Source organism: Lycorma delicatula, chromosome 8, assembly GCF_047948215.1.
Source record: "Lycorma delicatula isolate Av1 chromosome 8, ASM4794821v1, whole genome shotgun sequence".
NCBI lineage: Eukaryota > Metazoa > Arthropoda > Insecta > Hemiptera > Fulgoridae > Lycorma > Lycorma delicatula.
Window position 1 is genome coordinate 109,922,370 of NC_134462.1, and position 16,766 is coordinate 109,939,135.

Genomic DNA, 16,766 nt, shown 5'->3' on the forward strand with positions numbered 1-16,766 from the left:
GAATCGTAGAATAACATTTTTTCCCAAAAAACTGTAATAAAAAAATACAAAATCCGGCAAAGAGTTGGATAACTTTTCCGGCATCACTAGGAACATTAAAATGTGCAAGTGTGCAAGTAAAAAATTATGTCAAAAAATAATTTTACTCAGAGTAAAATTCTGAGATACGAAATCCATGGGGTCCATACCTTCCCGCCCTTTGACCAATTGTATTGTATTAGCATTGTTTTTTTTTTATTTCTGGGGTCCCTGGATCATGAAACGTCGAAAAATGAAAAAAAAAAAACACATAACCATTTTTTGACTAATAACTAAATTTTTTCTTGCAGCATAGCTTTAGAACTATGATGCTAGGAAAGTAAAGAATATACATATTAGCGTAAACACTCATGTACCTAAAAACACACATACAAGTACGCACACGCGCGTGTGTTTGTGTGTTCACGCCCCCGATGGATGATTAATAAACAAAAAGAAGAATATTAAGGTTCAATCAGAAGTTCACTAATTTTTACTCGCTACCAACAATAAAAATAATAACAACAAAAATAATAGTAAAATAATATTATAAGTTTAGACTTACTGTGATAGTTCATAGTATAAAGGTGTCTGCTGCTGCCTTGGTTTTAATTCTTCTAAAGACAACAATTGCTGTTGTTGTTCTTGTAATAAAGTTGCATATGACACAGTATGATTATGAACATGACCATCTTGGGATGGATTCGGCTCACTTCTTGCAACCATTGTTTTGGTTTTTCTTTTTTTTTATATCATCACATAAACACCATTATTAAAATAAATGCAGAATCACTTTTCATAACATAACACACTCTTTTTTTTAATCTCATTTATTTTAATAATAATTATATTTTTTCTTATAACATATTTTAATAACTAAAAACAGACGATACATCGCAATATTAAATTATATTGTACGTTAAGCTAAATGTAGCACTAAGATTTTTTGTTATTAAGTCACATTTTCATTAACATTCAATCGCTTCCTGTTAATTTGTAGAAATACATAACAGTATATTAGTAAAATTTAAATCACTTAATACGTTTAATACTTACAATAATAAGCAAATGCTTTTTTTTACAGATTTTACTGTTTTGTTTACGATAATATATAAGTGTGTGATAACTGATTCCCTGCAGTAAACACGTTTTTTACGTTCTCTCTCTATCCCTTTCCATCGCTATTTCTTTCTGGTTTGTTTTATTTTTTCAATAAATAAAATTTATTCGTAAGAAATAAAATAATTTCAAAATTATGTAATATGCATTTGAGATAATGATCGAAAAATTATCTATTGACAGACGTCGCCAACAATTTACTAACCCTAACTTTTTCGAAAATACTGACCAAATTTAAACACAGATTATATATAAAAATTTATTAACTTTATTTTTTTTAGTTTTATACTTATTTAACTCATTGGTAGCCCTAAAAAATTATACTGCTCGAACAAAAACGTTCTCAATAAACTTGTCTTTATAAAAAGGACAAAATTATAACAAAATCGATGTAAATACTATTTTTGATAGTAACTAAGGCAGTCTGAAACGCCTAAATATTTTTAATATGTTAATTTAAATTCGTAATAAATTATTTTGAATATCAGAATTATTTCAGGCTGTATATCATAGCAATTATAATAATAAATAAAAAAATATGAAAAATAAATTCTGAAAAAAGTCTATGTAGATTTTTTTTAATCTTATAATTAAGATATTTTGAAAATCTTACAGCAGGACTATCAAGAGTAACTTTATAAAATAAAAAAAATCTGATCTGAACACCACATGACACCTTTGTACGCATATTAAATTACACATACATAACGTTTCATAAAAAGTACATAAAGTTTTATTTCATTAATATCTTCTGATATTTTTACTTTTTTTATTGTTATTATTGAAATATTATTTATTGTAATTTTTTTTTTACAAATAGAGGTTAATAATTAACTATTAATAAATCAATATAATTAAATTAAAAAATAAAGTTTATTAAAATTATTTAAGTTTATTTAAATTAAAAAAAGTAGTAAGTGAAGTCGGATTCGAACCGATGGCTCTTCCCCTTATATGATCCAAATATTTCATTAATTAAAATTTTATTTGGCTACAACTCTGGAACCAATGAAATAAGTACCACTTATGATACATCGTCGAATAGCTCTCAATGAGGGCTGATTAATGCAGTTAAGAAAAGGTATAAAATAAAAAAAAAGATCCCACGCCGTTGTTAAAGGCATTGATTGGTTAAATCAAATTTAACCGTTGTTAACGGCATATCAACTTCATAAAAGTGACTTTTGTGCTCGCGCTAAAAGCTCCTGCCTGTAGTACTTGTGATCTTGTCTTTTTTTCTTTTTCCGTTTACCTTCCTGCACCACCGTAAGATATTACTTCAGAAGATGAATAAGGAAGTGAGGAAGTGAATAAGGATACTTCAGAAGATGTATGAATGTAAATGAAGTGTAATCTTGTGGTCTTAAGTCGATTATACCTGAGATGGGTGGTTAATTGAAACCCAACCACCAAAGGTCACCCGTATCCATGATCTGGAATTCAAATCCGTATAAAAGTAACCGCCTTTACTAGGATGTGAACCTTAAAAATATCGACCTTAGAACCCACAAACTTGCAACGGGAAATACTTACGGATTCATTTATGGACGAAAACTTCAAATTTTACTGTACAAAGAATGCACGCTAAGAATTTCGTTAAGCTTCGTACATTTGGTTCGGTTATGTAGAATGAAATAAAGTAATACCATGAGCTTATTAAGTAGTAAAAAACAAGTAAAAAAAAAAAAAAAAAAAAAAAACAGCAATCGCTACAGCATTTTCAGTCAAATCCGTATAAAAGTAACTGCCTTTACTAGGATTTGAAACTTAAATCTCCCGACTTCGAAATCAGCTGATTTGCGATGATGAATTTCCCACTAGACCAAGCCGGTGGTGGGTTTGGCGAGGGATCTGGAGTAACAGAAGTGTCATGGATCTTCGGAACCTCGATCTTTCCCTTGGCCTCTCTCAGAGTCCTGAAAGATCGACAGTCCTGGAACGTCACCACGGGGGAGAGAGCCTGATCTTTGTCGTTCGTGATTATTCCACATGGAATAACCACGTGTGAGCTGTAGGATACAACATTAACTTTAAACCGGTTTATGAAAATGACATCCCGATGTGTCTACGAAAGTGGAATTGATAACACTGATGTAGGTTATTGGTTATTCGTTGTAGCCGCCACGGTTTTTTTTATCTATTCCGCTCTGTCCTTTTTTTGTGTCGACTTGTCTAAATGTGTTTCTATGTTTTCATTTCAATCCTTTATACTGCGAGAAATATTCTTCTGATCTTTATTTATATATAACTATATTTTTCTAATATATCATAGTTTTTTTTTTTAATTTACAAATTATATTCTAATCAGAATCAAAATCATTTCATTTCAAAACTTATAAAATAATTTAGTAATTTTTGTTTCTTTCAAGTAATTCACACAAATAACAATCTAAAGGAATTAAAGTAAATTTTTTCCTTTTAAATTTAAAGGCGTTAGTTATTAAACTCAGTAGTATATATAATATCACCACAGTCGAATAATAAACAAAACTGCGCCAAATAAGACTAAATAAATAAAAAATAATAATGGAATCGTGTAAAATATAATACTAAAATATCCAAATAGCGTAAAAGCATTTACGCACTCCTTAATCTACAAATGTTGAAGATGAATTATACAATAGGTGATGATTAATGCTCCTGCTGTTTCATGTATATCAGCAAAATATCGATTTTTGTTATAGATTTTAAATACAGAGTGTCCCATATAAAACGAAACCCATCAATTACTCATCCATGAAATTTCAAAAGTCAAGCTTACTCCCCTACTCGTTACTGAAATGGACTCGTCCAGCATCTGAACATCGCGGCGCCGCAGTAGAACACTACCGATAGTAACAACAATGCAATCATAACGTTCAGTGTATTGCTAGAGACAAAATGTTGTTTTCGCTAGTTGAACGTGTTTTCATTGTGGAGTCGTACTTCAGTACGAAATCAGTGGTTGCAGTGCAAGATTTGTTTCGCCATAAGTACCCAGATAAACCAGCTCCTAACAAAACATCAGTATTAAGGTTAGTCGCAAAATTTAGAGAGACCGGTTCTGTTAATAAGAAGGAACACAAAAGATCTGCGTCAGTGTTGAATACAGATATACAGTCACTGAAATCAAAGACCGATTACTCACCTAGCCAAATAAATCGATCAGACGTTTGTCTGCCGAAATTAATTTGTCTAAATCAACTGTTCATCGGGCGACCAAACGATTACAATTACGACCTTATCGCATTCAAACGGTTCATCGACTTCTTGAGCCCGACAAAGAAAAACGGCTACAATATTGTCAACGATTCCGTCGATTTCTGCGTGAGGGAGAATTAATGTTATGGATTCGTTATTTTTCACATATGAAGCACGGTTTCATTTGGACGGCTACGTAAACAGCCAAAACAGTAGAATTTGGAGTACTGAAAATCCCCACGTTTATCACGAAAAACAATTACATCCGCAGAAGTCGGGCGTGTGGTGCGCGATATCGCGGAAGAAAATAATCGGTCCTATATTTTTCGAGTACACCATTAATGCAGAACGATATCAGGATATTTTATTTCAGTTCATCGCACTCTTGGAAGAGGAAGACAGACACTGCTGGCTACAACATGACGGTGCGACATCGCACTACGCAGGTTTACTTCTCATTTCGTCGAGGAATTCTTTGGTAATCGTGTTATCGGTCGAGGCTTGTGGCCACCAAGATCTCCAGATTTGACTGCGGCGGATTTTTTTCTATGGGGTTACCTCAAAGAAAAAGCCTACAGCAACAAACCACGAACACTTGAACAATTGAAAGTTAATATTGAACAAGCTGTATTAAATATCCAGCCACAAACTTCGAAAAAAGTTGCAAGAAACGCTGTAAAATGAATCGAAGCTTGTATTCAATAAGATGGCGGCCACATCCAACATTTACTCTAAATGTAAGGTAATGGATGGTAATAATAAAAATTACATTTACCTTTACACATGCCTTTTTATTATTTCAATACCTACCAATATAAGGTTGGATTGCATTTTATATGGGAAACCCTGTATAATATGCATTAATTAAACGTAAATTGCAATATTCAAATAAAACAACTGATACGGTCTTAAAAGATGTAATTTTTCATTAATTTAGTTATTTTTGTTCCAAGATGTAATTAAATAACATCGAAATTTAATAGAGATAGTCCTATGTGTTTATTAGTAACACAATTTAATTTTATCATCAAATGGAAAAAAAATTAAATTAAACCTTTTTGTCTATAATCCAATAAAGCAAAATATAATGCCTAATTTTCCATTCTGTCCATTCGGAGATGCAAATATAAAATTATGAACGCTTTCTCATCTTCCCATTTCTCCAGGTAAATCCAGCTTAATTTAGCTGGAGAATACGGGTTGGATATATGGTACAAGGGTTCTTCCTCGGTGCAGGTATATAATGATGATTATTTTACGTTTTCGATTGAAATCTATAAGAACCTTCAAATGTTTTCAGACAATAAAACTTTGCCCCAATAAAATCTTTCTTAGAAATAATCTTATAAAATCCAACGCATAAATTTTATCAGACAGAAAACAGATAAGTTTAAATTCAGGATTAATATCATTTTTACTTCCTTGCATGAAATAAAGGAATTCCTGTGATCGCGAAAAATTTCGGTTTTCAGATTTCAACAAAAATATTTATTTTGACCATTCCTGAATCCATTTTGACTAGTTTCAGCGTGACGTCTGTACTACGTATGTATTTCACATAATTAAAAAGTGATTGGCCGTAGGATATTGAAATTTTGGATTTAGGAGTGTTGCAACATCTAGTTGTGCACCTCCCCTTTTGATTGTAATCGACTGGACCAAATGTGTCCAAAAAAGCCCAAAATCAAAAAATAAATTGGATTTTAAATGCAGTAATAAGCCTTCATTGAAAGCTTTTCAACGTTATATCATAAGTGGTAGTTATTTTAGTTGGTTCCAGAGTGATAACCAAATAAAATATTAATTAATGAATATCTGGAACTTACAAAGGAAAGGCACATCAGTTTAAATCCGACTTCATCTCCTTTCTTTTTTAACTTTTTTTTAAATTTATATATATTGATTTATTAATAATTATTAAACTCTGATTGTGATAAAATTATACAATAAATAATAATTCAATAATAACAATAAAAAAAGATATGAATAAAAAAATCGGATCTTATTAGTAAAATAAAATTTTATGTAGTTTTCATTAAAAAAAAATAATGTGTATATATAATTTAATAGGCGTACAAAGTTATATGGTGTTTACATCATATTTTTTATTTTTCCTGTTAATCAAATTAATTATTTATTATCTCTTTGGGAATAATAACAAAAATCTCAATCAGAAAGGTAATAAAATAAATAATTTTTTCAAGGTTTCATCCCTTTCCAATCCCTTAAAGATTAATAATAAAAAAAAATTATTATACCTAATCTTTCTATTAAGTTTTTTATACATAACTGGGCCAAATTTCATCTTATTAGATATTCAAAAAGTTGTAAAATTACTGATAAATGAATGAATGAACAAGGGCTTCTTTATATTTTACGTATACAGATACCTAAATAGTTATTAACTTCCATTAGGAAGTGGAGTATTCTAGAACTGTTATTAAAATGAATAAAGTTGATCTCATGTTATCTGGAATTAATAGTATTTTTTTACATTACATAAAAAACAAACATATAAAAAATCGTGAATGGTGATGGTAACCCATACCACCTATATAAACATACGTGCACTTGCGATATTATAAACGATATTACTGAACACATAGTACAATCTATGTGGCGTTGACTAAATAACAAACGAACAACCTTCTACTGTATTTAAAACCTAAATATAAATATATTTTTTGGCAATGAAATATTTTTTATTACATAGAACATAGATATATGATATTAGCCTGGATAGTAAATCGAGTAAATATTTATATATATATATATATATATATATATATATATATATATATATATATATATATTATATTTACGTATAAATAGAAACAGATACGTAAGCACTGTTGCTTAATGTTTGCAAACAGTTGCTAAAAGCACTGTCGCGTCATTTTCCAAAACCTATACCAGGTACATCAAAAAGAGGTATGGATCAACGAGGATGCCATGTTTGTAAACAGACCACAAAATAGTTTTATTTTCTAAAACAGAAATGTGTTTTATTTTTGTAGTTGTTAATGTACTTTGCTAGGTTAGGAATTTATGATTGTATTATGTGTCTTTGCTCATATTGTTGTTGTTGGAATATGCTATGCCGGATATACCGATGGACATGAGTGGGGGATGGACGATGGACATTCTGTGCGGTGCTCTACCGCTGACGCCGAGGGAGACATGGCGCAACAAGTAATGAGGGGTCATGGGAATGCGTGGGGAATCGAGGACAGGTACAAGTACATCTTGATGCGTGTAGGGGCTAGGGAGTCAGCCTTTATGCCTAGGGTGTTCGGGAATACTCATGCGCAAGAGTGGGTGGATCGGAGCTCCCCGATGATGGCATGGGGGACCCTCGAGGTGTGCATGCGGGGACGCGTAACTGTGAAGAGCAAGCGTATGTATGGATGGATCAGGTATTTTAGGGACGGGAAGGGTAGCTCTCCTGCGGAGAAACATTCTGATCACCGGAAGAGGTGATTAGTATGTTTACGAGGAGGCACGGGAGACCCCGATGGGATGTCCAAGTTCGGACGAGCTAGGGAAGGCAGACTGCGCTGCCATGAAACCCTGAGGCGACTGTGTTAAGCTTTTTAGTGTGGGCTGGTCATCTTAGGGGAGTTTAAAAAAAAAGACAAAAAAAGTTACGTCAAATATTTGCGAAGAACACAACATGCAGTAGCGGCTCGCGTATAAGCACTGTGGAACTGCAGCACCCCCTACTTCAACTTGATATTATCGATAACATTTAATATAATGAGTCCTTTTCTCTTTAGTTCTTTCTTTATACTTGTACAATATATAATCCTTAAGCTTAATGTCAGTAGCCATCTTCCAGTTTGTGAAAGAGATTCAAAAATCTTTGAATGGAACTGTGCGCTTCACATTTCCAGCCGCGTGGTATTTGGCTGTTCTGTGCATGCGCACACAGGAAGCTGCACGCGAGGCTGCGAGGGAGAGAGAGCACTGTCGCTTCCGCAGTGCCGACTCAGGCGTGGTGGGTGGTGGAAGGTAGTTTTATTTTACTCCGAATGTGTATAGAACGTTCCTTGTTCGTTCCCATTTCTAGTTTAGTCGGTGGAAGGAATATGAAAGCGATTTAGTTGTTTTTTCAGTAGTGATCAGAAGATGACGGAAAGCAAGGGCTCTTTGATCGCCAAATCTATCCAAAAACACGCTGGAAGGGCGAAAGAGAATGTAATTAGTAAAAACTAATTACGTATTTGTTTCTGTGTAGGTAGAAATTTAAATTAAGTACCACTGGATTATAGTGTTTAAGCGGACATTTTATTAAGTTATTATCTGATAATACTAGAAAGTATTATCTGTATTAAGATTTTTGTTGTTTATTCGGTTAAACCGAATACAGTTTTTAAGCACGTTGTGCTTAAAAACCCTGTACCATATTCTTGCATGTGATAAAGTGCAAAATTAGATTATTAACCTGCTTTCTGCTATTATATTTGATTCATTTTTTTCAGTTTTTTATTTTGCAGAAAAACTTCAACCATGGCCTTAATTTTGTTAATATTACCAGAGTTATGCGATCGAAAACCGGGAAATACTGAGTCAATGCAAAGAAACGTTTGCTTCAACCTAAAAATTATAAAATCAGAGAATTTTTCTTTTCTGGATATTAAGTGCAGAATAATATAAGGATATGTATATACATATCCTTATCAAAATACTGTGTACTAGCTTTATTCGATGTTTTAAATTCCCGAAATTCAAAGTATAATTATGTTATTTTGTACGGTGATGCTTGTATGTGAGATGTTAAACTTTTATGTTATTTGAAAAACGTTAAACGTTTTCCATTTACTCCATGTTATGGTAAAAACAATGTAAGCAAAATTTTATCAAACCAAGTTGGCAGTCAATTTTTCATTTTATTAACGTACTTTTCTTGTTATCTACTTTCGTAACGTAATTTTCTTTTATGTTTTTTTTTTTTTTGTGTTTTGGTTATAATGGGATATTTTTAAACATCGATTAAGTTTGATTAGGAAATATTAAAAAAAAAAAATACTTTTACGTGCATTTAATTGAATTTAAATTTTAAATAATAAAAAATAAAGAATAAAAAAAGTAATTTACAGTATATTTTCCATTAACATTATGTAAAAATTATGAAGTTGAAAATAAATATTACGTAAGAAAAATTTTAAGAAAAACGATTAAAACAATTATTTGAGATAATTATAATATCACGTCGTTATTTAAATAATGCATACACTCTACTCATAATTCCATTATAAATTAGTTAAAATATATGGATGTTCAAGGTTTTTTAGGTTAACTTACATTAACTAAAGAAAAAAACACAATCGACTACGTGTTTTTGATAAAATATAATTCGCCATGTAATCTACAAAATAATTATGTAACTTTTTCATTTCTTTTATTTTGCAATAATTTAAATCCAATTATTACGTTAATAAGTAACATTATCTCAAATTTTCAGCAAGTATAATAATAAAAAGTAGTTTTTTTTATAACAAGTTTACTAGAACTCTTTTATAGTATTTTATTTATTTATTATTATTTTTTTATTAACAAATCAGCAAATTTGGAGAACCTTGATATATTTACATCACTGATTTAAAAAACCAATAAGTAATAAATTTTAAATTATTAATGTTAATGACCATTAATAATTTATGGCCTATTTATAAATAAATATAAACTACATTAATAAACTAAATATTTATGTTTTGAATAACAAATTTCTTTTAATATTTTAATCTTAATAATTGATTTAAAAAAGTAAATCTGTTATTATCTAGCTATCATTCCAGTATTACATTATAATATTCCAGGTTCGACTCCTAAAATGAATGAAAAACTTTTTACTATTTATTTTAAAAAAAGCTGATTTGGACACCATATGACTTCCTTGTAGGCCTGTTAAATTACATACACACATTTTTAAAAGTACATACAATTTTATTTCATCTTCTGATGAAATAAATATCTTCTGATATTATTTCATTTTTCTTTTTATTGTTATAGAAGAATTATTATTTATGGTAAGAATTTTTTTTATAATGAGAAGTTAATTATTAATAAATCATATATTTAAATTAAAAAAAAGGAGATGAAGTCTGATTCAAATCGATGTCTCTTTTCCCTTGTAACATCAAATATTTCATTAATTAAGATTTTATTTAGCTATAACTTTGGAACCAATGAAAAGTACCACTTATGATACATCGTTAAAAAGTTCTCAATAAAGGCTTATTACTGCAGTTAAGAAAAAGTCCAAAATCCAATTTTTATTTTATTTTGCCTTTTTTGGACACTTTTGGTTCACTCGATTGAAATCAAAGGGGAGGTGTGCACAACTAGATGTTACAGCAGTCCTAAATTCAAAATTTCAACATTCTACGGCTAATCTTTTATCACAGCCTAGTTTAGGCACCCCGAGAACAGTATGCCAAGCGGCTCTCTCATGACAGGCAGCAGCAGATGATAGAAAATATCCGGGTCAAGTTGGTCAATCCCCGGTGCCTTTCTCAGTGCCATTCGAGAAACCACTCGGTCTATATCTACGGGTTCCACAGCCCGTACGCCAGGGAATGGTATCTCATCCACCCTAACACCGACTTCTGCTTCACCCCCTGGAGCAAATGGAAACAGAGCATCCAGGAACGCCTGGTAAGTCGCCACTGATGTTAAAGTACGGTCAAGACCATCAAACACGTATCGAACACTGGACAGCACGTACAATGGCTTTGGCCGGTAACATGAATTCGCGAGCTGCCAGGGACTGCGCTGCAACTCACGCATGGAGTCTTGCCAAAACTTGAGTTTCGCTTCCTTGATGGCATAAATGTACTCATTACGGGCGCGCCGGTAGATCCGTAGACCCTCAGCGCGTACGTGATCAACGATAATCCCCGTTAGGGGGCGACGCTTGTATCTTCTCCTAACGGATCTTGCGCGCAGCTAGCTAAGGTCAGAGGACCACCACTTTTTCCCGGATTTCCGAAGGAGAAGGCATATCGGTTCGAATCAGACTTCATCTCCTTTTTTTCAAATTTTTTTTTAATTTAAATATATTGATTTATTAATCTCTGACTGCAAAAAAGTTTTTACGATAAATAATAATTCAATAATAACAATAAAAAATAAAAAATGAAAAGATATCCGAAGTTATTAATGAAATAAAATTTTATGTACTTTTCATTTTAAAAAAAATGTGTATATGAAATTTAATAGGCGTACAAGGAAGTCATGTGGTGTCCAAATCAGATTTTTTTATTCGGTGGTTGCACATTAAGCATAACAAGCCGAAGTTCTTATCTAACAAAGCCGGTTCTCAAAATTTTTACTAAAATACAAATGCAAATGTAAAACGTAGTTTAGCGAACGACGGCGATCATAAACTTTACCTCAAGTTAAAAAAAAAGACATAAACGGATTAACAAATTATAATAAATTGTATTAAGACATTAGCCAGTATTCCAAAATGCAGGTTTTTAAGAAAAAAATAATAATCACTGGAAGAAAAAGGAAACAAGAAGGAAGAGAAAAGCAGTCGAAAATAAAATAAGTGTGTCATAAAGAAAACTGAATATAAACCAAGTTGATTTACAGTACCTTTTTAAATGTTCATTTGAAAATTAAAAAAAAAGACATGATACGGCATTATATTTATATATAAAAATTTTTTCTTGTCTAGATGTATCGAAAAAATGTAGGAAGGGATATGAATACAAAGAAATATATATATTTGTTTACTCTAACAGGAGTAACATTTAAGAAGATATGATAGAAATGCTACGAATAATCGTATAGTATGTGGTACATACAGTATCAGTAATATAAAATTTGCGTTTAAAAATTATTGTAATATTAAAAATATGAAGAGGGTCCGGTTTTCAACACCATTTATTAGTTTATTTTGTAATCGTTAAATAAATGACACGATTCAAATATTGTACGGTATAATTAAATTGCATTATTACCTTTTATTTGTTCATTTCCATTTTTAAACAGATATTTTAATAAGTAAACAATGGGGGATGTCGGTTTGTATATTGCAATGTAATTGATTTTGCGTGCCGTTAAATTCTGAACAGTAATTTTAGTGGTGTCGCTACCAATGTATATTTTTAATTGTATAGCAGGTATTAAAATACAAATAGGCTTGTAAATATGAACGGTTGAGTTTTGTTACACGTGCTGTCTATTTAACAATAATAATAATAATAGTGATAGTACTATTATTATTATATTGGTAATAAATTGCATCTCTTATGATTGTGAAAAACTAACCAATTTGTTAACAAACATATATAAGCGTACTTTTTATTTATAACATAAATGGTCTATAAAAAGAAAAAAGAAAATCACGTAACGTGAAATTTATGCAAAATTATTTCCACGGTTGATGGTTGTTTCTTACAATTATAATTAATTTTTATTTTATTTTAAAATTAATATTTTTCCAATATTAATTATTTGAGTAAAAATTTGTATAAGAAAGTTTGTTATTAGCTAAAATATTCTTTCTTAACACGGAAAAATTCTGAAATTTAAAACTAAAATCCTTTTTTTTTAAATCTTTAAGAATTGTAAATTAAACATTTGCTCGTTTTTTTAAATACCCTTTATAAAAACGTACCTTATATAACTCTACAACGTTCTATCAATTTAGGAAATGGAAAAGTTATTGATAAACGATTTAGTATGGACTTAGCCATCACGGATAAATATATATATATATATGCAGGTGAGCAACATAAAACCGAACCCATAAAGAAACCGCTGCCCAAAACTATTTATGAAAGACTCTCTCACAATTAGCGCGACTAGTGGATGTATATGTTACTACTGATTTTGTTGCTGCCGTTTGTTAGGTGGTTACGTGTCAGTGCAGTATACATTTTTTTGCAGCAGTATTGTGAATACAGTTGCGTTTGTGAAAAATTCCTTACTCAGTCCAGAAGAGGATTGCTATAGTTGAAACCTATATTCGTTCTTGATCGTTTGAAGAATCACGTCAAGTATTTGTAGAAAAATTTCCGAGTGTCTGTATCCCTGCGAAGAGTAGCATACACGATTTAGTTAAAAAATAGGGTATAATAGGTTCGATTTTAAATGTAAAACGAAATAGGTGACCTTCCGTTAGGACTCCAAAGGCCTATGCCGAACTTTTATCAATAGAGTTTTTACATCACACAATAACACAACATTTAAAGTTAAGTGATGTAAAAAATCTATTGAGAGAAATTGTTAATAAAATAGATGCAATTGCTTGAAAAAATTGTATTCAACATGCAATTAAAGAAGGAAAAAATGTATAGCGGATAAATTTGTGTGAAAATATTTTTGAAGATATGTAATAAATATGGGAAACGATGAAAATAGTTTGAGTTAGCAGCTTATAGTATATTGTACAAATTCATTGAGGGAACTAATTTTTTTCTGTTTTACTTTGTTATGTTAATATAGCGATATAATACTTTCTTAAATTTTTATTTTAAGATGAATGTATAGTTTTATCATCACGATTTTCTAATTTTTATTACATTTTTTTTTTCATTTTTACTTTCCCCTCTAGATAGCAGAGCTACAGCTCTACAAGGGAAAGTATTGGAATCGGTCCAATTTGGGCAAATGCGGTTTTCACCGGAGCTTGACGTTGTGACACCTAAGGAACCCAAAAAAAACAAAGAAAAAACGGAATGGTAATTTTCCGGATGTTAATGGTACGTGTGTATGTTTGGTATTGGCCCCACCTTATATCTCCAAAACTAATGAACCGATTTTAACGAAACTTGGTCAGATACTTTTACATATGAGCCATTGATGCCAATAAATTTTCAATTTAAGAGGATAAGGGGGTGAGGCTGTAGAGCAAGGTCACCCTCAGTATCTCGATATTTCGCCTAATTAAGGTCATATTTTTCTTAAATACATTTCTTAAAAATTAAAAAGTAATAATATTTGCAAAAAAATTTTAGAAAAATCGCACACCTACCCCAAAAAATGGTGTCGTAGTCGCCTGTTATGTTGTGACGTCACAGATGAGCGGTGTAATTAAATAAATGAATAATATTTTAAGTGTAAAAAAATAACTTGGTATGGCTAGGTCTCGAACTCAATCGCCCGGTCGACTCCGTACCTGGAGCGTTAAGTCTTTCGGCTACACCAGTCTGCCGACCGTAAAAGCGAAATTTGTTCTATGTATGTTGTAAACTTATATTAGTTTAGTTAGTGCCGACCGCCGCCATTAGTAATGCCAGACCCGCGCGAATTATTTTCGGTATGCGCGCGCGCTTTAGTTAAATATCATTCTATTTAAATATTTTTTAATTTATTTAATTCAATAATTCTAACTAAAGCACGCGCGCATACCGTATTTAATTCGCGTGGGTATGGCGGTACTAGAGGCCACTTAAATACTTTTTACACTTTTAAATATTATTAATTTTCTTAATTCTACCGCTCACCTGTGACTTTCAACATAGAAGAAGATTACAACACCTGTATATCAGTGCTATACTAGCGCTCTTTGAGGGGAGATGGGACACTATTGAGGCAGTATATCCACTTAGCTGCTAGCTTAATTAGATCATTTTTCGGCATGGGAGTGCGATTTTGTAAAAGGTTTTTTTTTTGCAAAAATTATTATTTTTTAATCGTTAACAAATGTGCTTAAGAAAATAAGACTTTAATTAGGCGAAATCTCGAAATACTATAGGACCTTGCTCTACAGCCTCACCCCCTTGAACTTTTAAGTTGAAAATTTGATGACATCAATGCCTCATACATAGAAGTAATCTGACCAAGTTTGGTAAACATCGGTCGAGTAGTTCTGGAAATATAAGGACTTTAGATTGCGACACTGAACACACACGTACATACGAACAATTTCGAACATTCGAAAAATTTCTATCCGGTTTTTGGTTTTTTGGGGTTTCTTATGTGTCAAAACGTCAAGTTCCGATGAAAATCGGATATACCCAAATTAGACCGATTACAATACTTTCTCCCTTCTGCAGCTACACCCACAAACAGGAAAGTAAAAATAATATGTATTTTTGTATTTTCTTTCTGAATAATAGTTATTTAACATAATTCCTCTGGTTCCCTTAAGTTTTATCAATAAATAGGTTTCATGACTTGATTTTTTAAGCTACTTTGTTTTTAAGAAAAGGTACCTTGGTTTTTTTTGGCTTGCAATACTTTAAACTGATTTAAAATTAAAATAAACTGATTAAAAATGAATATAAAAACTTGAAAAAAAAAATTCTATTCATTTTAAATTTAAATTTTTACTTCTTGAAATCGGCTTAAATATAAAGGAATAATAAGTTTAAAAGTTGTTTATTTTTAATTTTTTACATACTCGAAAATATTAAATTAAGTGTGAAACAAAAGTATTAATTTTTAGTGCGGATTGTTAAAATTGCGATTTTTTTTTTATTTCGATTAGGACGATAAAGGACTACCTATTGTAATATTTCTTGTTTAGATATTTGATTTTATGCCAATATTGCATTATTCTTTTGAAATATTCTTTTTTATATTATTCTGTCAATGTTTTACTTGGTTTTGTTTTGGAGTTTTCTTGGAATTTTACATTAGTATTATATGTTTTTAGTTTTGTTCCAGACTATTTTTTCTTCAATTTTTATTTATTTTTCATTTCAAATCCTATTTTGTTATTTTAAACCACAAAGATAATGTTTTCTTTTCTATGTTGTGGTTAAAAACATTTTCTTAGCCTGTTGCAAATTCTAAAAATATGACCAAAGAAAATAATTTTTTTTTTCTTATTGTGTCTGATTATTTCTAAATGATAAAAAACCATTTCTTATTATATTTAAAAAGTTGTTTTTTTAAAAAAAACAAATATTTCTTCTCCCTCTTCATAAGAGAAGTAAAAAAAATGAGATAAACGTGAATGAATATATAATATATATATATATATATATATATCCTCCTATATGAATCATGAGACCTTGCCGTTGGTGAGGGGGCTTGAGTGCTCAGGGATACAGAGTAGCTGGACCGAAGGTGCATTATATCGGAGAGGTATCTGTTGAGAGCCAGACTAAGGAATGATTCCTGAAAGAGGGCAGCAGCTCTTTCAGTAGTTGTTAGGGGCGTAAGTCACAATGACTTAAACGGCCATATCAACATCACTCAGTCCTCTGAGTACTGCGCAGCTGAAAGCAATGGAAAACTACAGCTGTTTTTTTTTCCAAGAAAATGTGGCTCTGCATTTTCAAAAGTAATAATGGAGGCGCCTTCCTTGGTAAAATATTCCGGAGGTAAAATAGTCCCCCGTTCGGATCTCCGGGTGGGGACTACTAAGGAAGGGGTCACCAGAAAAGTAAAAAATAACATTCTACGAGTCGGAGCGTGGAATGTTAGAAGCTTAAAAAAGGTTGGTAGGCTAGAGAATTTAAAAAGGGAAATGGATAGGGTAAACG

General features: G+C 31.2%; 1 protein-coding gene across 4 annotated transcripts in view; it reads right to left on the reverse strand.

The window, feature by feature from the left end:
* cyc (basic helix-loop-helix ARNT-like protein cyc) overlaps positions 1–16,766 on the reverse strand; it is a 312,750-nt gene that overhangs the window by 94,413 nt on the left and 201,571 nt on the right. For 3 of the 4 annotated variants that reach the window (XM_075372437.1, XM_075372436.1, XM_075372439.1), the window contains exon 2: positions 584–1,004. The exons of the other annotated variant lie outside the window; for it this stretch is intronic. In XM_075372437.1, the coding sequence (XP_075228552.1) occupies positions 584–744 (161 nt within the window). In that variant the 5' untranslated portion in view covers positions 745–1,004. The remainder of the gene's footprint in view (positions 1–583; positions 1,005–16,766) is intronic. 4 annotated transcript variants of the gene reach the window in all.